The 26838-nt window shown below is 38.2% G+C and overlaps 1 protein-coding gene across 10 annotated transcripts in view; it reads left to right on the forward strand.

The window, feature by feature from the left end:
- The window catches only part of ewg (DNA-binding protein Ewg), a 281799-nt gene that overhangs the window by 69794 nt on the left and 185167 nt on the right, over positions 1–26838 (forward strand). For all 10 annotated transcript variants that reach the window (XM_067145587.2, XM_067145586.2, XM_067145589.2 and 7 more), the window contains one exon: positions 1955–2079. In XM_067145587.2, the coding sequence (XP_067001688.1) occupies positions 1955–2079 (125 nt within the window). The remainder of the gene's footprint in view (positions 1–1954; positions 2080–26838) is intronic.

The raw sequence follows: 26838 nt of genomic DNA on the forward strand, positions 1-26838 counted from the left end.
GTGGGTTCGATTCCCACCTCAGCCATCCTGGAAGTGGTTTTCCGTGGTTTCCCACTTCTCCAGGCGAATGCCGGGATGGTACCTAACTTAAGGCCACGGCCGCTTCCTTCCCTCTTCCTTGCCTATCCCTTCCAATCTTCCCATCCCTCCACAAGGTCCCTGTTCAGCATAGCAGGTGAGGCCGCCTGGGCGAGGTACTGGTCATACTCCCCAGTTGTATCCCCCGACCAAGAGTCTGAATCTCCAGGACACTGCCCTTGCGGCGGTAGAGGTGGGATCCCTCGCTCAGTCCGAGGGGGAAAACCGAACCTGGAGGGTAAACAGATGATGATGATAATATACTGGACATAGAAGATATCTGTTGTAAAACAAACCGATACCTTTAAATGAAATGTGCTGGTGGTGGTTGCTCTTTATCTTGTGGACAGCGAGAAGAATGCGTGTGTCCATTTTAAATTAACTTGCATTTGTTTCTGGCACTCAACCTTTTGTTGTTACATTCTGCAGTACTTTGGTCATGTAGTATGATATGAAGGCACCTAGCCTTGAAACTGTTAGTCCAAGGAGAAGTTAATGGACAGCGGTCCAGAGGTTACACAGCTTCACTGTTGATGTGGTTGGACCAAATTAAGCACTGTTCTGGGAAGCCTCTTCAAATCTTACCCAGTCTAGCAGAAGATGGGCTCAAATGGAGAACTACAGTTCACACTTGACAATTAAGTCATGGGATCATGATCCCTCAGTTAATAAGGAAAATAGAGTAAGGAGAGTAAATACCATTGCTTATTTACTTATCATTTTTATCATCTTCGTGTATTCATCATATTGGCAGACTATTTTGTTTCTTTATACAGTAGACTCTTGGCTGTCCAGCGTAATGTGGCAGAAGGTCAAGCCGGATAGGCTAGAGTTCTATAAATACTCTCTTCCGACCCCAGCTGTACCATTAAAAAACACCTTTTTTAATATCAAAACCCAATTTTATTAGTATTTTCTGACTTCTTACGTAGTGTGTGCTAGTTACAAATGTATATATGTATTCACATACTGTACTGCACGTAGTTTCTCATCCATAGTTACTTCTTTTAGTTTTAGTTTATCACCCATTTCTCAATCTTTAATTGAAACACAATAGAACGAACCAAACAACAATTTACCAACATACACATTTTGGATATCCAATCAACAGCTGACGAAAAAAAGAACACAAAGTTGCCAATAGAGCTGCTATCTGTGTGTTCATTGTTTGTGAGTGCTAAAAGAGGGCTTGTATCTTGCTTGTTCAAGAGTTTTTTTCTGATAATTTATTGATTACTTGTAATTTATTCAATACATATGTATTAACAATACTGTACTGTACCTTATAATTGTGACTCCACATGTGCCAGAAACACAAGGTATGCATAAAACATTTTGAAAGACCACATAGGGTTCTAGCAGGAGCCCGTTTGCTAAAACTTTGAAGAAGTATTGTACTGCATTACAGTACTAAGCCGAATAATAACGAGCCGGATACCTGACAGTCTACTGTATTCTGGTCATTACTGTAAATTGATTGAATGTTTTATTAATTATTATTATTATTTAATTCATTGAAATAATAATAATAATAATAATAATAATACTAATAATAATAATAATTCTGAGAGTGCTGTGCTAACAAACAATTACTGTCTACACCAACTGTTTATTAAAACATGCTCTGCATATATCTGTTGACTTCAGGGCTGACCATTGGCAGATGTTCTCAAACCAAGAAGTCTGTCTTCTTCCAGGTCCATGACTGTCATCTATCTTTCCCTCTATTTTCAGGAGCTGGTATTTTTGTTGTGATAATTTTATCTGAATTCTAGTTGGGGATATGTAAACTGGTTAGTCTACTTAAGAACTTGATGTATTCAGATTTTTTCCTTGTTGTTTCCATATCATTGGATTGGTTGTCTAAATTAAATAGGACCAGTAGGGGTGGCAGCTGCAGCAGCAATAGTCTCAGCCAAGAAAAAGAAGCGTGTACATTCATTCGAAACCAACCCGTCCATCAGGAAACGCCAACAGAACAGATTGCTACGGAAACTGAGAGTAAGTAGTCAACGTTTGCAAATGTTATTACTGCATGGTAGAGATTGGTTGTTTCATTAGAATAGAATTTGGATTTTCCACAAATCATTGTCAGTATTCATCTGCTTACTTAAACATAATTTTTATTTTTTCTGGTTTGTGTTACTGATTTTAACTCTTATAGGACCATCTGACGATATCGTCAGTGACAATCCTTGCGAGAAAGACCAACTGAAAATATATTGTCAGTGGTCACTGGTTAGAAAGACCACCTGGCGATATTTCATCAATGGAATGTCTGAATAAATGGATATCTGTAGGCCAGATATTTTAACACATGAATAATATGGCACTCCATAAACCTTTTAAGTGCTGAGTTACCAGTTGACTGTTTGGTACCCCAGTGCTTAGTTTTTTCATTCATATGTAAAAAAATTTGTAGAAGCCTCAATTTTTAACTTATCAGCTTAAAATGTTTATAAATGTTGGATGTTTATGAATCTAAATGCAAATGGAAAATCCTACACTTACATTCAGTATTATTTTGAGAGAAAACAAAATTACACTTATATGCCCATGCGTGCATTATCTTTATACAAAGTAAAGAGCCCAAAATAATATTATTTCCTAAAATCTGCAGGCAACTAACACATGTAACGTCTTAGAAGTATATAAGTTGATATTTTAAAATACTTTCCAAACCTGGAAAGTGGACATAGTTAAATGTTTTCTACTGTTTTTTTTGTGATGCCGATTTGTTCTACTATCTGCACCAAATCCACTGGCACAAAAGTTTCTAAAATTTTTTTTTTTGGGGGGTTGTCATCAAACACATACTCGGCCCTCAGAGTCTGTCACAATCACTTGAAACTCTGGTGAAGAAAAGTAATCCATCCGCCACGAAAATAGTGATAAAATAGCTTTTGTACTAGCTATGTTTTTCTTCTTTCGTTTAGAAGTAGGCTCTGTTTCTCTCTCACATACAATATTTTCAGCGCTCTCTCTATCACTCTCACTTTCAAAATCGTTTAATAATTAAAATGATCATCTCCATCATCACTTTCCGCTGTGGTTAATAACTGAAAGATTCTGTGATCCTCAATAACATCGCTGCAAGAGCAACTAGAGTGTTGTTCCGCCATGTTTGTTTACATCACAGGTGAACTCCACAGACGTCTACAAAAAGTTCTGTAAGTTACTTCCCGAAGCTATAATCTCTGATCAATTAGTTCTACATAATGCCCAACAGATGGCAGAACATGTCAGAGATCAAATTTGCACTCAAAAGTGAACCGAGAAACTGAAAAAAATTAAAATTCTCATGCACCGTCTATAGGCGGCCGTAGCACTCATCGGGTTAAGTGTCTTGAAGATCTTTTGGGACTGTTAGATTAACGTTTGATTGAGAATGAGAGTCAAAGCACGAAATAAACACCAAGTACAGTGCAGCACATCTAGCACCACCTCGTGCTCGCCAGCCGCTCTGACCTCATCGCCGAGCTGTGCAGTCTGCTGTTGCCGTCCCAATATAAACCACGTGTGGCGGCAAGTAACATAGTGCACTTTTCTCAGTTTTATCCTTTGTTTGTTTGTTTGTTTTCTTATTTACGTCATCTCTTTTCCAGAAATGTGATAAATCATCTAACATGTCATTGTCAGAGTTCTTGTCGAGTTCTGCCTACAATTCGCAACTTGTCATATGTTTACGAGAAACACTCATTATTTACAAAGGCGATGGCTGTATGTCTCGAAAGGGAAAACAACACTCAAAATAATTATCCACTTGGACAGGAGATACCTTAAATAAGCAAACAAACGATAAATCTGAGAAGAGTGCACTAGGTTACGTGCTGCCTCGTCATATTATTAATCTTTAACCCTTATAGGACCAGCTGAAAAACTGTGTGTACCAAATGCCAAGAAGGATGCCATGGTGTGTGCCTTGTGAAACATATTCGTAAATAAATTTTTGTATGCGTGAAAAACAACAGAAAACATTTTAAAACATTATTGGGTCAGTTTCAGTGTGTTATATTGTAGGTGTGTATTGGTGTTATTCAGAGGTTCTGGCTTTGTATCTACAAAGTGTAGGCAATCAATGTGTGCTTATTGTTTTTTTTTGAGACTTCAGATGAAGTTGACAATAACAATATTTTGTTAATTAATTTCAGTCTGAACTCCAAAAAAAATTAGTGATAATACGGAAAATGATGTATGGAACATAAGTAATACATTTGCCAATCGATAAATTTTGTTTAGTTTAGAAGTTACAGTTATTTCCCTTCAACATTTAAGAAGCATTTTCGGTATTATGTAAAATATTATTTATTTTAAAATATTAATTTTGTTCAAACTGCCTCCATTTACATCTCATGAGAAAAAGCTTTGTTCGTCTTAAGCACGTCCCCCTTGAATATACCCGGTCCTAAAAGGGTTAATATGAATTAGTTATTGGTCTTTCTAAACAAAAATTGAAGGTTTCTCTTCAATGCATATTTCTATTTATGAATCTTTGCATTTACGCTTTTTCTGCTTGATAATTTTGGTATGTTCGATATTTTCAGAATGAGTTTTATTGACACAGAGTTTACTAGTTCTGTACTTCAGAGGTCAAGAGTTGTAACTCATATTTTTCAGGAAAGGAGAAAATCACTTCTCATACTTTTCAAGAGAGGAGAAGACACTTCATTGCATTCTTAGTACTGGCGCATAGATAGGATTTTTTTTTTTACATTTAGATATTTTCCCTTTATTATTTATTATTTTACATAATTCATTTTTGACATACCATTTGTATAATGATGATAATTATATACCACTATGTGATATGGGGTTGTATGCCTTCCTTTTTACAACCTATAATAAATTTGAATAAAGCTTGGAGGTACTATTGTACACCTTCAAATAAGTTTCCTTCCAACAATTCTTATGTTACCAGAACCTCAAAACACTAAAAAGTTGAGTTTTGATTCTTGGCCTCTGAGGTATTGAGTTGTGGAGCAGGAGGTTAAGAAATTCTGACATAATCTTTTATATCCTTGTTTATTTGTACTTTGGAAAACCATCTCTTCTTATTTAGTATGTTCTTTTGTTATGAAAACCCATTAGAGTTGCGTTAAATTTGACGTGACTTGTAGTGATTTCATTAAACTCCTATTGATTGAGGAGTATAGGGGCAATACAAAGCTTCATCATCTGGTTATACGACCTGGTTTCCATCCATGACCAGTTCATTTGCTGACCTTTGTCCTCCACCGATCTCCATGCCATCGGGGTATTTTCTCTTGTTTTCTCCTTTGCCACTATGGGTTTCATTCTAGGGGAGGGTAGATTATGTTTTCACCAGATCTACACATTACTAATCCAATCCTTTTTTTTTGATCATCTGGTGGTGGATTAGTTTCTGGTGCATTCTTTCTTCACAAGACTTTATGTTGTTCAGAATGATACAGGGTGCTCCTGTACACTAATGTAACGCAGAGACTATTCTGAACTTTATCATGCTGGTTGCATTGACGAGTTTCATGATAATTTGATCTGATCACATGTATACAGTGGTATCCTGTTTGTACGTTCCACAGTAACACATTTTGGCATTAATCACGTGAAATTATAAAAGTCCTGGTCCCAGAGCATGGAATTTTATGTAAAATATTGCTTTAGCACGTTTTTGCGCACCCACTTACTACGTTCTAATTTTGACATTCTTCGTTCAATACTTTAGCCATTCCTTGCACATTTGTCAGTCCAGTTGGACATGCTGCCACTGATGTGTGCCCTTCTTATTGATGCAGTGTGTGTTAGGGTAAGGGAGAATACTTGATTACCTTTACAGACAGCTGGTGCCATGTATTTCATGTTGTAAACATTGGAACATGCCCTTGAGCATTAACAGACTCATTTCATGACATCACACATGCCCGGTTTTCTCCGCTAGCATTCGGAAATAAGTCTAGATATCCGCTGGGGTCTTCCTTTACGTAGCTTCGTATTGTACAGTATTAAAATGATAGGCATTAATTTGCTGTTTAAAGCATCATCTCGTTGAATTCTGTCGTGGTAGTCTTCACTTCTAATATCATTCAGACATCAGTATTGTGCATTAAGTGCTATGAGTTTGATTTCTGTTCCACCCCAACTGTATGAATCTTCCTGTAACTGCCAACAGCGTCATTCAAGTGGCGTCGGTTCAGATCGCATCACTTCGGTCAAGGTTGAGTGATTGCCTAAGCTTGGCACAGTAGCAGTTGAGAGCTCAGCTCAGTTTAGCAGCGAGTGTGCTCCCTGTAGTTACAGTGTTCTTGGCTATTTTTATCTGGGCATTATTTAAATGTTGCAGTGGAGATGAAGAGATCGAGGCAAATAATAAACAGTGAAGAACTTCAAATCCTTCAAAAAGTGGATTACAATCCAAATATGAAATGTGTTGATGTAGTGCAGAAGTTATGCATTCCTCCGTCAACTTCAAATACAATTGTTATCAACCGTAAACTGATTGAAACTGCTTTTGAAGAAGGGAAAAGTGCTCAAAGAAAACATAAATCATCAGGGTTCCAGAATTAGAAGAAGCTGTTCTAAAGTGGTTTGTGTAAGAGCGAGCTTCAAACGTGCCGTAGATGGTAGTGTGGTTTGAGCTCAGGCAACACTTATTGCACAGAACATAGGACATGATGGTTTTTAAAGTATCTAATGGCTGGATTGTCAGATTCAAGAATCAAGAATGGCTTTGAAATTATTGAGACATGGATAACTAAAACGCTTCCTTCAATTATGAAAGACTATACTCGTGACAGTATTTTTAGTGCAGATGAAACAGGGCTGTTTTTTTTCTTTCTTCTTCGTCTTCCAGATAAAACTTTTATTTTAATGGGTCGAAGTGTCACAGTGGCAAACTTAACATGAAAGGCTTGCAGTTCTCCTGTGCTGTAATGAAAGTGGTACCGAGAAGTTGGTACCACTGGTTATTGGAAAAGCACATGATCTGCAATGTTTCATGAATGTGTGATCTTTTCTATGCAAGTATACTTCTGACACGAAAGCATGGATAACTTCTGCAGTATTTGAAAATTTGTTACACGCATGTGATGCAAAGCTTGGTGTAAGAAACAGGAATATTGCACTCTTCATTCATTAGTGCCCTGCTCATCCCCCAACTGTTTCTAATTTGAGAAACATAAAGATCATTTTTCTCCCAGCAAACTGCACACGTAAGCTACAGCCGTTAGACCAAGGTATAATACGTGAATCATGCAGAAGCATCGTAAGAGGCTGGTACAGCTGCAATGGAATAAACGAGAAAAGTCGCAGTCTTAGATGCCATGCATTTCACTAAGGCTGCCTGGGATTCTGCGGAGCAAAACACTATTCAAAACTGTTTCATTGCAGCTGGCTTTTGTCGTGTTTGCGCTGATGACGTCACGCTAGATGACTTTTCTGAGAGTGAAGAATGGCTTTGAATAGCTGGAGAGGTCACTTTCATAAGATATGTCAATGTTGGATGTTGTTTCAGTGTGCGAAAATATGACAATAGATAAAATACGTGAAGAAGAGAAGATGGAAAAAGCATAAGCGCTAGATGAAAGTGATGACGAGCCATATTCTGAGCCAGTTCCTACGGTGTCGAAAGTGATGCAGGCAATGGACATAGTGGAGTGATGACTTTATTAATCAGGATGGACAGAACAATTTTAAAATTAAAACCAAGAAAACAGTTAAGCATACAGATGTATTTCAAACCAGTGTAAATATTCATGTTCGATTGTGAGGTAAGATGTATTATTAGAATTAAAGTTAATACACTGTAATTCATTTTTATGTAGTTATTTATTCTCCCATAAGTAACTGATGAACCTATGTTTATATTGTGGCTGTAGTAGTGCATGTAATTAATTCTTAAGGTCGGCAATTTCACGTGCGTATCTACGATGCACAATTTAAAAATGTTTTTTATACTTTGTAAATAGAGTATAGTGTTTTTAGTAGTAAGTTTTCCCGCTTTTATCATCCAATTTTTTCAGTCCTTTTGAAAACGTAGTAAGGAAGTTCCACTGTAGTATGAAACTGAAAAATACACTGACTAGCAAAATAAGTGAGATACAAAATATTTCTTAACATTTTCTGACTTACTCTTTTTCAAACATTGTGTGAAACAAATATTATGACCATCTTATTTAATCAGTACATTTGAGAAGTTTTGAACTAATAAATGAAATACTTTATTAATCATGGCAGTTGTGACTCTAATAATGCAAACTTTGTGCCCCTTGGATAAGACCAACATGTGTCGACAATATTAGACAGATTTTGAAATATTAACCAAATTGGCCTCCATAGAAGCAACTGATTTTTGTTGTTGTTTGTAAAACTTAACATCTTGATAAATTTATATTTAAAAATTGCTGCACTGTTATGATAATTAAATCCTTTTTATGTAGAAGAAAGTGTGATCTTTCTAAATATTCCAAAAGTTGTTCTAATTATTGAAAACATTTCAAAAGCCATTAAAAATCCTGCAATTTCTGGAGGGTTGCACATTCAAATATTGCCATCTCCAGTGTGTTAATATGCAAGGACAATCAGTAGGTTCAGGGAGGACAGTACACTAAGGGCCGGTTGCATAAAAGTTAATCTGAGTTCAACCACCCGAAACTGATCTCCAGTCAAGCTGAACTTAGAATTTTGGTTGTATAAACATTAATCCAAGATCATGTCTTCTTGATGGAAGATCAAATCTGACTGGTGAATTTTCTCAGATTAACCTGGTTGAACTAAGTTCAGCAGAAGGAATATAATTATTATTTTTGTGAGAAATAAATCTGTTTAGGTGTCTATGACATAATAACAAAGAAAAATAATAAATAGGCCTACTGTTGATTAAAGTAAAATGATAAGTAGGCCTAATGCTAATTGTAATTATTTGAACAATAATCCTACTATTAACAAGTTGTTTGTTCTCCACTGTTTTATGCTTAAGGCCTATAGGTTATGCTATTTTCAGATTTCAGATTACTCTGACGTTTCATCCGAGAATGGAGAGTTTGAACTCCAAAGAGCTCCTCGTGTGTTTCAACATAGAAGGAATCCCTTGTTAGAACTAAATGATCGACAATTTAAAATAAGGTTTCGATTAGGAAAACGTGTAGTTGAAGGACTAGAACAAAGATTACATCTACAATTAAGGAAACAAACTAAACGAAATCATGCACTGAATCCAATGTTCATGATCCTTCTCACACTAAAGATTTTACGCAACTGGAAGCTTCCAAATAGTAATTGGAGATGTATTCAATGTAAATAAAGGAACTGCAAGTAGGACTATACACAAAGTCACTAGAGAGATTGCAGCTCTAAAACCTCAATTCATCAAGATGCCTGCTGAGGAGGGTGAAGTAAGGAGGACATACCGTATTTCACGGCATAATCGTCGCCACCGCGTAATCGTCGCATCCTTTATTTTCAATACAAAAATCGGACTTTAAACCTTTAATTACATAATCGTCGCACGTCCAAATTTTGTTCACTAATCTGGTTAAAAGGTAAATGGAACTGCAACGTAAGTTGCACATGAATGCGCAATTTAAATACGTGTATGGTTTATGGGCAATTTGGCAACACAGTCACGTTTGCGACATGTTGCACAACGTATAAATAAATAATACCGGTATATGTACGACGCATGGCTTACCGGTAGACTATCGGCAGTTTGACAACGTGGTCGCGAGACAGTGTACTATTTATTCACCCCCTACATATTATGCTTACCGGTAGGCTATCGGCAGTTTGACAACGTGGTCGCGAGACAGTGTACTATTTATTCACCACCTACATATTATGAGTTCCCATTTGAAATACGTAAGGCTGTAAGTTATTGCTTATCGGCAACGTCGCCAGGAAATACCGGCTAGGTAGGTTGAATGGACCTCGAACCAGCCCTCAGATACAGGTAAAATTCCCTGACCCGGCCGTGAATTGAACCCGAGGCCTCCGTGTAAGAGGCCAGCACGCTACCCCTACACCATGGGGCCGGCTCCTGTGTTATTGCGCACGAAGTGAAATCCAAGACGATAACGCAGATTTCCACGGAATTATTCAGCCGAATTATTTACGATGTCTCAGTTGTCATCGCTAGACTCTTATCTTACTACTACGTCATAAGTGTCCGGGCATGGGATGAAAACTTTTATCCAAGCAGTCAAGATAATTATTATCCAATGCTATTAAAGTTTTATTTTATAAACTCGACAGTAATGTAATGTAAAATCATAAATAACTGGGAAGAAATATTAACCTAATTACCGTATGTTTAAAAGAAATTGAAAAAAATGAATGTTTGTTACTGACGTCTCGGAATACAGTCAACTATACAGTAGATCTACACCGCGCTAGCTAGAGCTCCGGTTTGCGAGCTTTGCGCAAGCGCAGTAGTGTGTCGCAACCAACGAGCTAAACTGATAAATTGTTGCATGCTTCCTTGCTGCCTAACAGTATTGGCTGCTCTGGAATGGACAGATCACAGATGCATTTATTTGTTTCAGATTTACGTGATTACTGTAGACATGTGTGCGTGAGAATTTAAGTTTTTAATTTGTGTTTTGGGTGTTTGCAGAAATAATTTGTTTTAATAGTGAACAATTACGGAAAGTCATTTATATCTCAAAACATTAACGTGTGAAGCATTTATAAGCGATTATGGGTAAATATAGAAACTATTATGCGGGCTTCAAGCTAAGCGTAATTGCCTTCGCTGAACAGCACGGGAACAGAGCTGCAGAAAGAAAATTTTCTGTGAGTGAAAAGTTGGTGCGTGACTGGCGGAAAGTAAAAAACAAGCTAAAAAGCACAAACCCTTCTAGACGCGCATTTAGAGGTCCTAAAACAGGGAAGTTTCCTATAATTGACGAAGAAGTGTTAGGTACGTCAGTGAAATACGTAACAATGGCTGCAGTGTATCATATGAAATGTTACAAATTAAGGGACAGGAGGTAGCGCGCAAACACAACATACCGGTAACTCAGTTTAAGGCGACTCGTGGGTGGATTAAGGGGTTCATGCGACGACACAGTCTGTCAGTGCGAAGGAGAACAACACTAAGCCAAAAGTTGCCTGCTGATTACACGGACAAGATTGTAAATTTTCACCGATTTGTCATACGTTTGCGCAAGGAAACTTCGTACTTGCTTTCTCAAATCGGTAATGCCGATCAGACTCCAATCTTTTTTGATATGCCTCGCAACATCACTATTGCGCTAAAAGGATCACGGAGTGTATTAATGAAAACCAGCGGTAGTGAGAAGTTGCGATGCACGGCAATGCTAGCCATTACGGCTGACGGGAGAAAGTTGCCGCCTTACGTCATTTTCAAGAGGAAAACGATGCCTAAGAATATACAGTTTCCCCGTGGAATTCATGTACGAGTGCAACCAAAGGGTTGGATGGACGTAGAACTCATGCTGGACTGGGTTAAAACTGTGTGGAATAGAAGACCTGGTGCACTACTAAAACAACCAGCTCTGCTTGTTTTAGATAGTTTCCGAGGTCACCTCGTGAACGAAGTGAAGCAAATTCTCACTACAAATAAGACACGACAGATAGTCATTCCTGGTGGCCTAATATCTGCTTTGCAGCCACTAGACGTATGTGTTAATAAACCCTTTAAAGACCACTTACGTCGATTTTACAACGAGTGGATGATGAGCGGCGATCAGCATTTGACGCCCGCCGAAAATATCAGGCGTCCACCCTTGGACTTGTTATGCTCGTGGGTGAAGAAGAGTTGGGATCTTATACCACCTGAACTAGTCTCCAAGAGCTTCAAAAGGACTGGGATTTCGAATGCACTAGACGGTTCCGAAGATGACGCAGTGTGGCAGGGAGACGAAGAATCAGATACTGGTATTAACAGAGGCGAGGACGGCGCATCAGATAGCGAAACCTGCGATAGCGACACCGAAGATTTGGAATAAATTGCATACCGGTAAGTCCGCATTTCACAACAAAGCGATAATTTTTTGCAAGAGTAATATTTTAACTTTAATACTCAAATTAATGACAAATTAATACGTTCCTTTTTATTTTCAGGTTGGAAATTGTTGCGAAAAATTATGAATTTTGTGTTAGACTATTTTAATTATTTTGATGTATAAACGCGAGTATTACGTGCATCTTAAATTTGTATCAAATACAATTTAGTTGTAAATACATTTTTTGAGTAATACAAATACTGGTATTAAATATTCATCGTATAATGGTCGCACCCTACAATTTTTTTTCGAAAATTTTGGTATAAAAAGTGCGACGATTATGCCGTGAAATACGGTATCTTTTTCCTCTTTCTTAAAATTTGCAGTACGCGTCATCTTTCTTCTCCATTTTGCGGCTTTGTTTACGTATCGCAGACAAATGAATGTCGAATGGCGTCGAGAATTGTCGATCGTTTCTATCTGTTCGATACAACTCGATTCGATACAATCGCAATTATCTCTCTTGTTTAACGATGTTGTCAACTCTGTTTCGTTGACCTTAGATCAAAACTGAACTTGGTTCAGTGATCTCGGATTAGTGTTATACAACTCACACAGAGAAAAGAACGAAGTTCATTTCCGATCTTCGATCAAAACTGAACTACAGTTAGCGATTTTTATGCTACCGGCCCTAAGAGACTCAACTCTGAATGTGGGGTAGGGATAGTCATTTTATAACATAATGGCAAATTTAAATTGGGTAATTGCAGCTGTTGACAAAAGTATTGTTTAAAGTTCACCATTGCGGAAACAATGTTCTTATTCTTATGGGTGAGGGCAGTAGAATACATCCATGGTATCTTGCCTGTTGTAAGAGGTGACTAAAAGTTGGACCCCCGGGGCTCTCAATTAGGGATCAAGTGTTGGTGGACATGAGGCCCTTAGTGGATTCGTGGCATTGCTTCGACATACTTGTGTCAGTCTCCTCACTTTCTTGTACACTGTCTGAGACCCGTTGATGAACTCTTATGCTTTATGCAACCCCAAGAGTACTGGATTGCGAGGCCTTGGATGTCTTCCGTTTTTATGCCTTGTGTGATCCTTCCCTTTGTTTTTGCTGATACTTTCATCCTTGGTCCTCTTTCTTTTTCTCTTCTGATTATTGTTAAGAGAGGATGGTTGCCTACTTCTACTTCCTTTTTAACCCTTTGACCCATGATATGCTTGGAAAAAATTGTGCCCCTACATACTATTTGTTTTTTCTGTTAAGGAAATGCATACAAATATATACACGGATGTTACACAGGTATAAGCAAATTTTTTTGCATTTCACCATACATGTATGGTTTGGAGAAGTCCTTTCATGTATGCTACACTGAAAAAGCAGGTGTCCACATGCAAAGAAATATAGAAATGAGAAATATGTACATAAATATGTAGTGTAGGTGAAATTGACAAAATATGTAGTTAAATATGTAACAAATAAAAAAATTATGACAATATCCAAGCTTTATTTCATGTATTCTTGTACACAGAAAAGGAAACAAAACCAAAAACATTAAAAGTGCAGATGTTGTTCAACCTCTCATTTTCATTTGGAGACTCAATTAATTACTAGTTATTTTTCCAAACTTTCTGTGGTGATCCGAATGCCTTCTATCTGTTAGGATGTTATTGGAGTCACTGGCGCGTATTTCAAATGAGAAATGACACTGGAAGATACATTCTCATTCTCAGGAAACTGCATAGACTCACCGTCATGTATTGGGGATACATTTGAAAAATATTGTATCCTAAGTTCTTTTGTCAATACATCATTGAATATTTCTGAAACACACTCACCAATATCTCCCGGCATAACATCCTATTTACTGATTGCATCCTCCACTGTAGATATAGATTCATGGAGGGGCAGTCCAGAAGTTTCCACCTTTGTAATGCTGTTCAGAATCCAACTAAAATGGCTTGTGATGTATGATATCAATGAAGCCGCCTTTGAATCTTGAAGGGCACTCGTACACTCCTGTACAGATGCTGCACTTTCAGGAGGAAATGTTCAAGGGTTATGAACTTCCATGTTGTTGGTCCGTATTGAACTGAGATAACATATAATTTGTGATAGTAGATATATCACACCCCCGAATTATATGTAGAAGTTATAGATATTATTGTCAGTATTATTATTATTATTATTATTAGTATTTCATTTATATATTTTGCCATTTATATTGGTAAGCTGGAAGATATCCACATATGTAGGTATGAGTAATTTGTTTTGCACGAGTGGGAAAACATTGCTTTAATAACTCTGGTAATTTGAATGAGTCATATGGCTGCCCCAGTACTTGTTGTGATGTACTTGTGTCGGGAAATTCATGAGTCATGTATATATCCCAGCCTGATGAGATGAGCTTGTTGTTGTACCAGGGAAATTTGATGGTTCATGTAAAACTCCCGAGTGTTTGTTTATCTCTTGGGAGAAAGGAGAAGTTCAGGGCATGTCTTGAGAAGAGGACCACCCATGATTGGCTGGCAAGCACCAATCCAGACGTATCATCTGAGAGGAGGGGGATGTTGATGTCTATAAAGGTTGATGATACGGCGGCAACCAGGAGATTGTAAGAGACATTGTAAGGGTGATTGTAGAGGTGATTGTAAAGGAACGAGAAGGAAGATAACTACAACTACAACTGAGGCACTGTACGGGAAAGAAGTGGTGCTGATACACGGTACTGGAGTGACACGGCAGCAATGGACTGGACTTCAAACGTTCGTGGAGCGTAGTCTAGTTATGTTCGTGGAAAGTGGCTGATTGTGGAGAGTGCTTGCGCATTAAGTATTGTAGCACTTGTGGCGGCCTAGCATTATATGTTGGTGAAAGCTATCTCAGACTTTCCATAATTTATGTTGAGGATCGACAGACGTGTGTATATATCTTTACAACAAGTGTTAAAATATGTGAACACAGTAGTACAAGGTACAGTATCTGTGTGATGTGATAACTGCCGATTATGAGAATCGGTAAGTCGAATTGATATAGAGACAGTGAAGGGTATTTATCTTCATACATGTACATTGTTCATCGGACTATCTACAAATGGTAGCTTAGTTCTCGCTTTCGTTTTCCCACGATTTTCATTATTGTTGTTGTTGTTGTTGTTGTAAATATGGAGTCTTCCAGCAATATTTTATGTGTGTATTATATGTATAATGTTGTATGTTGATGAGGTGCTCATGCACGGAATTTGTTAAGAATATAGTTAGCTATTTTAGAATCAGTGTTATTGATAAACCTAGGTGCAGTTCCTACCTAATTAGTCGTTTTCAGGAGGTTAGGTAAGGCCTGCAGCAGATGTACCAGTACGCAGCATTATGTACACGCCCTGGGATATAAAGTTTATCATGCTCTTATCTAAATTTGAGGGATCCATTCTGGTGAACTCTGGCGCCCATACTACGGACATTTTGGTTAATTATGCTTATTAATTTTATTAAGTTTTTGAGTAATTTTATTTATATATTTTTATTCATGATTTTATTTATTATCATCAAAATATTACAAATTTATAAACATGAGAGTTTTCCTCCCATTCAATACATATTTATATGTATTTACAATGTTTTCCATTACATGGGACTAGTTTCAACCCTACTTGGGGTCATCATCAGCCATATTTAAATACCTTGCCTAATTCAACCACACATCATATTGTAAATTATATATTCATAAGGTTCTTACTGCTTAGAAACATGTTTTAGGATTGCGTCAAATATTGTGTGTGTTTAAATATGGCCGATGATGACCCCCGAGTAGGGTTGAAACTAGATGTAATGTAAATAACATTGTAAATACAACTATGTATTGAATAGGTGGAAAACACTCCTGTTTATGATTTATATGGAGGAAATGTTTCCACCATTGAACTCACTGCTTCAAAATGTTAGGTTCACAGCTTCTATCCACGTTCCCCATGTGGTGGTTACAGGCTGTGGAGGTAAAGGCACATTTGGTAACAATTTCTTGTAGCACTGCACACGGTAGGGAGATTTGTGGAAAAATTTTCTTGTTGCTGATGCTAAACCTTTCACTTCAGCAAATTTTTCTCTTATGGTCTCAGCTACTCGATGTAATCCATGTGCAAAACATGTGAAGTAGACCATATTGCGGTAAAATACAGGCAACGCAACCAGAGCTTTTAGCATATAAGATACAGCATCTGAGTAGAGCACCAACACCGTTTCTTCATTAATCCCTAGCTCTTTAAGTCCGTTGTTGGTGAATCACGAAACTGTAGCATGATTTTTCTGTTCCAGTGGTGTGCAGTAAATTGAATAAGACCCAGAGTCTCTGGATCCAATTTACCTGCTCACCGAAAGCTTTGGTCAACTCATCAACAGCAATCCATATGTATGAATTGCCAAGTTCAGGTCTAATCGTTCACATTGTGTCATTGTAGGAGGAGTTGAAATAGTTTTTCCGGAGTGTTGATTCATCCAGAATATTGAAGTTCCAATATTTGCTCAGGGATCCTTGAAACTTTGTCACTCCAAGTTTATACAATGGTATGTTTGCAGCGACCACTGCCATGCTCAAATCTTAAATGAATTCACTGGTAGAAGATGAAGGTTCCAGTACCCCATGTGTAAGAAGAACTTGTTTCTTCGACAGAGCATGTTTTTTATTTCTCATATGATGACCAGTTTTTAAATTCTGTTCCAGTTTACTTCATGGAGCACCCAATACGTTTGTCACACACTCTGCATAGCACGATTTTACAGTCACTTGTAAAGGCTTCATCAATTACATCCAATCTTTTAACTTTGACGCTATTTTGGATGCAACTGCTGCCATAGCGATTCACTATCTATGACTCATAATATGGTTCGAGCAAGTGTTTTATTTCAGGGTTTGTTTTTGCGAAGCGGTCATCCCATCAGCAGGGTAACTTTCACTGTGTGTCTTTCTCCGTAGTAGCAGCGACATGTCATTGACCCACCCTTCACACTGTACCTTACTTCTGAAGGGATGTACAAACCATCAACATAGCTAAGGGATGTGATTCTTTGACAGAATACTTCACTTTAATTATTAAATAATTTTTAGATTTTAGAGACGTACAGGCTTTTTGAGCTATTTTCAAGTGTTTAATTAAAAAATTTAAATTGATGTAAAATTAGCAAAAAAAGAATTTTTTTTCAAATGTGCAATATCCTTCAAAATATTTAAAATATGTAGTATTTATCAAATTTATCAAAATATTCATTATGCATCGAAATACGTAAAAATATGTAACTTCAAACTCCTGGATTAATGGTCCTTTTAGCGTGATTTGCTGACATTTTAGTTTTTTTTTGTAAGCTACATAATATGGTAACAGAATGTGTAATTACATATAATCTGGGTTCTACTAATAGGTATCCTTGCAGAGTCCTCTTGCTGTATACCACTCTGAGTTCTACCTGTCGATGTTGTACCTTGTGTAAATCTTGAATTATTCGTCGGTGCTGGCTCTTCGGAAATCAGATTCACCTTCACCAATATCATTTGAAGATTATTTTCACTTCGCACACTTTCGTAGTGAATCTCAACATCAGTATTCTCAGCCCAGTCATGAGTAACACCATCTCCTCCACTCCACTCCAGGCCCCTGCCGTATTTGTTTACAAATAACACGCGGTGATGTGCATTTTATTTTTCTTATTCCAGGAACAAGTTACCCCTTATGATATAAAAATAAAGTTCAGGTAGTTCCTGACATCTGTTGGTTACATTTTAAAACTTGAAGAGCAAACCTCGCTGGCTCGGTAACCGTAAATATGCGTCCATAGGTAGTCTGTGCGCACGGACAGATGTGTCCGTTAAAGTATATATTGTACCAGGAAATGATCAGGGATCTGGGCATGAGAATCTTCACATAGGGGTGGACGGCTCTTATGAAGTAGGTACAGAGAGGCGTACGCAGAGCAAAATAATAGCTGGGTTTAAAACTCAATTTATTCACCTCCATGTATTTATGGGCAATGTTTCCTACTGTATTATTCCTGCTCCTTTTCACGAAATATTTGTTTCGTTGGCAAATTATTTAAACATTAAAGCAAGTTATTTTACAAAATTTTTGTAATGCAAAAAAATGATATCTGCAAAAGATTGCCTTTATCTTGATGTTTTGAAAATAATTTGTTTTTACGTAAGTCACCATAAATTAATTGAAATGAATGTCTTTCGCCAGAAGATCAAATTGAAAATTCCAAATACTGAATTTTTTCCCTACAGTCTTTTTAAATAATAATAAATATTCCTTCACTTTAAATACTCTTTCACTTTCAAAGTTTGTGAAGTTCTCCCTAAAAGTTTTTGTACATACGAAAAATTTAACACTTCGAAAATAACGCAAACTAGAATTTAGTAAAAGTCTAGTTTCCAATGAGCATTGTCATAATTGTTCGTAAAGCTGCTAAACGAAGTCACTGATTTTATTATTCCACTTAGAAAGAAGAAAGTTAGTTTTTTGTGGAACTATATGCACTTGTTTTAAAAGTTGTTTAAAATGCACTTCATATCACCTGTTTTTACTGGAACTCAGGATAGGAATGTAGACAGCTGCTGGTTGGCGAACAGCAAGTTGTTACCATAGGCAGCCGATGTCGTGAAGTCATCACCATAGCACCACGCTCCATATGCCATGTTGATACCGCAGTTCCATTCCCTCGTTGACACGTCCTACGTTGATTCGAGACTCAGCTTGTGTAGCGGCAGGCATGTCATGATTGCGAGAAATAGGCACCTGTCACGATTTCACGCGTCACTGTGTAGTGTTAGCGAACACGTGAAAGTTCAGCTGACTATGATTGCTTGGTAGTGTCCTATTCAAATAACTCGTATTTGCACTTCATAAAAGTATGCACGGTATTTAATAATGCGCACTTGTTCACTGTTCTTAACACTGGCAGTAAAATTATGAAAGCTCATTTATCGGAAGAACAGTTCAGAGGAAAAACACAGTTCCAATATAATCATTGGTATGACACAAGAAGGAAAGTTCTATTTACAACAGTAGAAGTGTTTTAAACTCATGAATGTTTGTACATTCAAATAGTTGGAGTGTTACAAAGAAGAAATCGTCTAATGCGGCACTGTCTTGTTTACATGCGACGAATTTTTTGATGCTGTTTAGAGTTAATCACACTTTAATAAAATACCAATCTTTAAGCACTTTTATGGCGTTATTGGTTTTAACAGACTAAGTATTTAAGTATTTCACTGGACCATTGCGTTAATATGCACACCCTTTTAAATTACAAATGTTTCAAGTTACAACTAAATCTGGTGTGAGTACACGTTCTGCACAATCGCTTTCAACTGAGTTGAAGTTCAAAGGCATTATTCCACAGTTTAAGTTATTGTCACACATTCTTGAAATAGTCCTAGTAGTTCGTGAAAACTAAGTTCGTATTTTAAATTTTCGAAAATTTGTAAGTCCAAAAGTAGCACTTTGAATACAAGTCTTTTGACGACAATTACGGCAGAGTTCTTACCGGCGAACCTCACTCGTGGCGGTATGTTCGAACCTCGGCGTAATCACTCGCATACAACATCTTGTTGTTCTTTCAGCTGTGAGTTATGAACTGACTTTTGCTGGACGAATCCCTGTCCTTTTATACCATTCTGCCGAGGCAGGATTGATCTCCTTTGAGGTGGAAATACTCATAGATCCGTGGGACGATTCACCTGAAATTTGGTTATGTTTGCTTTCAAATGATGGGTTACAAAGTGACGTATTCCATTATTTGATAGCTTATCCCGGATCAAGATATCGTAAAAATAAGTTCCATTCCTTTCCATGCAATCACACGCTGTACACGTGATCGGCGCGTCACAGCAATATCACTTCCTTGCGTGAAGCTCGTGACGTAGTTACTTGCTCTCTCATCGAAAGTTCCAGCTGTGACTGTTTACTTCGCAGTACCTCACGCTGAAATAAATTATGTTCCAGACCGCTGACGGTTCCTGGTACAATATATAAGGTTATAGAATAATCACAACTCTTTCACGAGCACTACCAACTAAATGAATGCCTATATATTTGGAATTATGTAAGGTTGATCCCTGAAAGGAAAATATGGCTGCCCTAAGTAAGGCTCATCACCTAGGAAAACAAAAAACAAAAAAATCTTTAATAAGAAAGAGGGAATCGTCTTCTGGACTTGGTATGTGACGATCTTTACAATAATTGACCGGAAAGTCTCTAATGGCAAAATAGTTCTTAATCTGTTGAATCAAATGGACTCTTTCTATAAAGTTCACGTTAGAATCGGAAGTCAATAGATCACAAAATTTTTCCGGTTTAATGGTCACTAGGACTAATGAAAAGCTCGTCTACAGCATCTACAGGAAGCCCACACAGACAGCTAATACATTAGGACATCATTCTTTCCACCATGAAGCCCATATAAAAAGAGCAACTTTCTGTAGTTTAGTCCATAGAGCTTATGGTGTCCCTTTATCGGCTAGTAGTTGAGAAGATGAATTTAATATACTGTTTGGCTGTCAAGAATGGTTTTAACAATACCTTCATTGGTAAAATTGTCAACTAAATCAAAAATAAACCTGCGACTACCCTTGTTAGAGATTCAAAAACGAAAAAAAAAAAAAAAAAAACTATGTCACATTTACATACAATGAAAATATTTATCAAATTACAAATCTCTTTCAAAAACAGAATTTCAACATAGCGTTTAAAACTCAAAAACAATTCCTCTTTGTTTTTTAACCATCATGAAATTAATGCTAGGTCCAGATTTACAAATTCAGGAGTCTATAAATTAACTTGTGCCACGACATAGTTTCTCTACTTGTTCTTATAACTTGTTAATGCCAAGAAATAGGGTAGATTTTTGGCTATGACTAGTCACATGTCTGATTATAATCACTCTTTATCTAATACTAGCTGATGTACCTGTGCTTCGCTACGGGATTCTCAGAAAGACTGACTTTGTGGTTTTCCTAACTGAAATTCCATAGGTCATTACAAAAACGTAAGTATGAATGTAGCAATTAAAAGCAATGCTATCATATAAAATACTCGATCAAATGGAAAGCCGCACTATTTATCACTTTTAACGAACAATGCTGCGGTTAGATTGCGGTGCCAATCTATTAGTCCAAACTTCCATAGCTGGGATGACCAGGCCACAGATTGCCATGAACACTTATCTGCCATTATTCCGCTAAATATGCATACTGTTCATTCCAATCAGTGCCTCAGACTAGGGATTGAATAGACTGAATGCTATGATGATCCAGTCTGTTATGTACCAGTAGTATCAGAAAATTTATAAACCAGGGGAATGGAATGCTAAAGAAGAAAGTTACCTAACTCCCCAGCTACTTCCCATCAATATTCAGGTAGGCTGTTACACTCTGTACGACTGGGCGAGTTGACCGTGTGGTTAGCGGTGCGCAGCTGTGAGCTTGCATCCGAGAGATAGTGGATTCGAACCCCATTGTCGGCAGCGCTGAAGATGGTATTCCGTTGTTTCCCACTTTCACACCAGTCAAATGCTGGGCCTGTATCTTAATTAAGGCCTTTCCTATCCCATCGTCGCCATAAAACCTATCTATGTCGGTGCGACGTAAATCAAATAAAAAATACTCTGTACGCAGCAATCCTATCTACCGGAGATGAGGGGCAACAGAAGACACAAAGCACATCACGACAAACAATGGTCAATGTAATGTTATTGTTGATCAATGTTATGAGCTTTCTATATTGTAGGCCTTCACATTTAGCTTTCTTTCGACTGTGTGAGTTGTAAAACATTTTATGCCATAAACTGTAGTTTCTTATTCTCCGACTTTACATACCAATTTTCATTAAATACTGTTTACCCATTTTCTCGTAACTCGGCACTGATATGGACTTAGTAACAAAAATCCAAATTCATGAATATCTTTGTGATCATAGCCAGTACGGTAACAATGTATAAGACATGAATAATAGGAAATTTAATACTATATAACCTTAGTTATGTAGCATTCATCGATTACACCTCTATAAGAAATATTTGAGAATTACATTTTAGGCCTTCCCCTAAACTACCATTTCACTCAGCGTGAATAAAATAATTAACAGCCTAGACTATAGCGACTTATTTCCTGACTTTGCATACCGATTTTCATCAAGATAGGACTACTAATAACAACAATATTTGAGAAAAATATTTAGGCCTTCCCCTAAACTGCCATTTTTCTCAGCGTGAATACAATTATTGATAGCCTGGATTGTAGCAACTTATTCCCCAACTTTGCATACCCATTTTCTTTAAAATACGACCACTAATAACATAAATAGTTGAGAATTCAATTTTAGGCCTTCCCCTAAACTACCATTTCACTCAGCGTGAGTAAAATGATTTATAGCCTAGATTGTAGAGGCTCATCCCTCGACTTCACATACCGATTTTCGTTAGACCACTAATGACATAAATAGTTGAGAATTCAATTTTAGGCCTTCCCCTAAACTACCATTTCACTCAGCGTGAGTAAAATGATTTATAGCCTAGATTGTAGAGGCTCATCCCCCGACTTCACATACCGATTTTCATTAAATTCTCTTCAACCGTTTTCTCGTGATGCGTGTACATACATACATACAGACAGACAGACAGAAATTACGGAAAAGTAAAAAGTGCATTTTCTTGTTACTATGGGCACGACCGATACAGAAATACCATTATTTTCAGATTCTGAGCACTGTACAGACAAAACTCTTATTTTATATATATAGATAGATTGAACAAGATTATGACCATGTACAAATTAGAGAAATTTACTTTTGTATGTTGACAGTTGATATAGATAATGACGAAACAGTTGACAGTAGATTATTATATTGTATGTTCACGAGACGTAATAAAAAATCACAATCAGCTAGTTTTGTAATAAACACGCTTTCAATTAACACCCGTAAAACATATCATGGTGCCGAAACCCGGGAACACGGAATACAGGAGAAAATAACATACAATTGAAAAACTTGTGACTATCGGCCCCTTCATCAACCTACGTTTCACCACGACAAGGGAACAGATAAGTACTTACACGGCATTAATACTATTTTGAATGTTGTTAAAGCACTAAAAACTTGCTTTTAGACACGGTTGAGTGCTCCTTGATTTTCAGTCATCTCAAAATACTATATTTGATTGCAATATATTTTAGCCGCCATGTTGTTGTCATATAACCTGCAAAGAGGTCATAATCTCTAGGAGACACTAACAACGACAGGGTGACAACTAGCGCTATCTCCTGAGCATTTCTGTAACTACAAAAGAAAACATATTGTGAGACACGTCACGAGAAAATTCACGGAACATTATTACACTAACCGACTAACAAGAAATAATGTCTCAGTCCTCGCTTGACAAGCTAAAAAGGAAGCGCACTATTCAGCGTTCCAACGTTACACGTTTTACTAAAAAGATATATGATTTCAGCGATACTGCGGCGCTGGACGATGTAGAACACTGCTTGGAACGCCTTAAAGACACTTTTGAGAGCTTAATCGTTCTAGATGATGCTATACATGATCTGATCAAGAACGAAGACTATGACGAGGATATACAAGTCTGAAAATTACATAGACAGTGCTAAACGTGCAATGCGGAAGGCTAATAAACTTATAAAGGCAAAGAATTCACAAGACGCACATGCTTGCTCAGCTACTACTATATCACCCATAGCTACTTCCGAAGTTAAGCTTCCTACTATTAGAATAGAGACCTTTTTGGAGACATAGAATCATGGCCACGGTTCTGGGAGCAATTTCAGGCTTCGGTGGACAAGAACTCGGCGGTATCGGTGATAAACAAACATGTATTCCTTCGAGGATATCTCGACGGTGAACCCAAACATCTGGTGGATGGAATATCAGTAACGGCCGATACTTACGAACAGGTGAAGATTCTGGAGTCCCGTTATGGGGATAAAAACAGAATTATTCAATCCCACCTGGATTTTTTGGAGCATCTGCAACCTGCACATTCCGACAGTCCTGAGATTCTCAATGCCACGTATATTGAGTGCCACCGACGGATTCAAGCGTTGACAGCACTAGGTGAAGATGTAGACGTCTGTGGAAAACTGCTAGCCCCTAAAATTCTTTGCGCATTTCCTGACGATCTTTGTCGCCGATGGCTACTTAACGCCAAGAGGTTGGAAATACCAGAAAGCAGTATCTCGCGTCTAATGCAGTTTTTGAACGAAGAGGTGGAGTGTGCCTTGACTACGCAGAAGATACGTTGCGACCGGCCATTTTCGACTACTTATACTCCGACGGCAGCGGCTCTCCATGTTAACACCAGACCTAACAAGCCGAAGAGAAAGTATATCAAACTAGTCACAGAACCGTATTGCGTTTTTTGTGAGAATCAAGGTTACTGGGGTCAAGATTGTCAAACAATAACGAACAACCAGGAGAGAACTGAAAAACTGAAGAAGGCGAACAGATGCTTCCTTTGTCTTAGACGAGGCCATCACTATAAAGACTGTGCGAAGAAGAATAAGGTATCATGTTCCATATGCAAGAAGACACACCACATGTTAATTTGTGGAGGAGATGAGAGAGAAGCTGTAGCGGTGGGCAAGATAGATGTAAACACGCCCTCCAACTTCACGTATCTTCAAACTGCTCGGGTTTAGATAACTGGCCCGACTGGACTGACCAAACTTACACGGTGTATTTTAGATGCTGGAAGTCAGTCCAGTTTTATCGAAACAAGCCTCGTGGATCAGCTCAAGCTTACTGTTGTCGAAAAAAGGAAACTGTCTGTTACGGCATTTGAGTGTGATCGACACACGGTTACAACACGTACGGTTGTCCAGTTTAACATCAGTGGCGTGTGGTCGAAAACTAATATAATGATAACAGCTTTCGAGAGCGAAAACAAATATTCCCCGCATCCTGCTGTTCCACACGATGTCTATTCTTTATCATGCGCCCGAACGTTGCAATTAGCAGACCCCAAGGACAATAAAAGCGACCTCCCTATTGAACTTCTCATAGGTGGTGATCACTACTGGAAGGTGATCCGAGATGGCCAACCAATACGCCTTTCTGAGTCCATAGTACTTCTCCCGTCTAACTTGGGTTGGGTTCTTAGCGGAAACAAGTCAGGAATCACAGTCCATCATGTCGCTATAAATCATGTTCACACAAGTCAAGAATTTGAACCTAAAGACGACAGCATGCGACAATTCTGGGATTTAGAGACCATGGGAATAAGACAGCAGCAAGGTAGAACACTTTGTAGGAAGGACGCTACCATTCTTCAACAGTTTCACGATTCATTTCGTATGAAAGAGGGGCGGAGAGTAGTGTCTCTACCCAGAAAACAGGAAGTTATCTTGCCATCAAACCGCGTCAACGCCAAGAATCGCTTTAGATCACTTGAAAGGAAACTTCATGGCAATGCTGAGTTTCGAGAAATGTACTGTTCACAAATGACTGACTATATTGAGAAGGGTCATGTTGAAATGACTGCTGCAGAAGATAATCTAAGCGATGTTTTCTACCTACCACACCACGCTGTCAAGAAAGAGAGGAATGGAGCTATCAAATGGAGGATTGTTTTCGACGCTTCGTCACACGAGAGAGACTCGCCATCTCTTAGTGACGCTCTGGAAGCAGGACCAAACCTCCTTCCTGAAATTCTGTCAACGCTAATCCGCTTTTGTACATATCGAAAAGCAATAGTCGGGGATGGAACTCAAGCCTTTTTGCAACTGTACCTAGATGAAAAAGACAGAGACTTAACCAGATTTTTCTGGTATCACGTCCAGAAGGGGGAAGATGGTAACTGGCAAACAGCAGATGAAATTGTCACGTACAGGTTCACGCGGCTACCGTTTGGTCTTACGTGCAGTCCTTTCCTTCTATCTGCGACTCTACGTGAACTGGCTTCAAGGTGCAGTAACACATACCCCACAGCAGCAGAACTCTTAGATCAGAGCACCTGTGAGCTTGCATCCGGGAGATAGTAGGTTCGAATCCCACTATCGGCAGCCCTGAAGATGGTTTTCCGTGGTTTCCCATTTTCACACCAGGCAAATGCTGGGGCTGTACCTTAATTAAGGCCACGGCCGCTTCCTTCCAACTCCTAGGCCTTTCCTATCCCATCGTCGCCATAAGACCTATCTGTGTCGGTGCGACGTAAAGCCCCTAGCAAAAAAAAAAAAAAAAAAGAGATCAGAGCACATTTATGGATGACTTCGTTGCTGGTGCTGACGACGACAATGGGGTCATAAGCTTATATTACGAAGTAAGCTCCATGCTCAGGCACATACGACTACCAATGGATAAATGGGCAACGAACTCAGAAACACTTAAGAGCGTATGGCAGTCTGAGAGACGAGATATCAAACAAGTAACTGAAGTATTAGGTATCAGGTGGAACACAGAATTGGACTGTATCCTTTTCGATCATCGAGAAATTACTGAAAAGCTAGCTCACATTCCTACCACGAAATGTCAGCTCTTACAAGGAACAGCAAGATTTTACGATCCACTGGGGTTATTCTCACCCGTCTCAATTGTTGGAAAGTTAATTTTCCAAGATACTTGGTGTCGAGGCATAGAGTGGGATGAGATTCTTCCACAGGATACAGCCTTAAAATGGCAACTTAGGATCTTGAGCATCAAACAGCTGTCACTTATAAACGTCCCGAGGTGGATTGGAATGTGTAAACAGATGCCAAACGCTACGCATGTCCATGTGTTTTGTGACGCTTCTGAGAGAGCATATGGAGCCGCATTGTACACTA

The sequence above is a fragment of the Anabrus simplex genome, chromosome 4, assembly GCF_040414725.1.
Source record: "Anabrus simplex isolate iqAnaSimp1 chromosome 4, ASM4041472v1, whole genome shotgun sequence".
Lineage (NCBI taxonomy): Eukaryota > Metazoa > Arthropoda > Insecta > Orthoptera > Tettigoniidae > Anabrus > Anabrus simplex.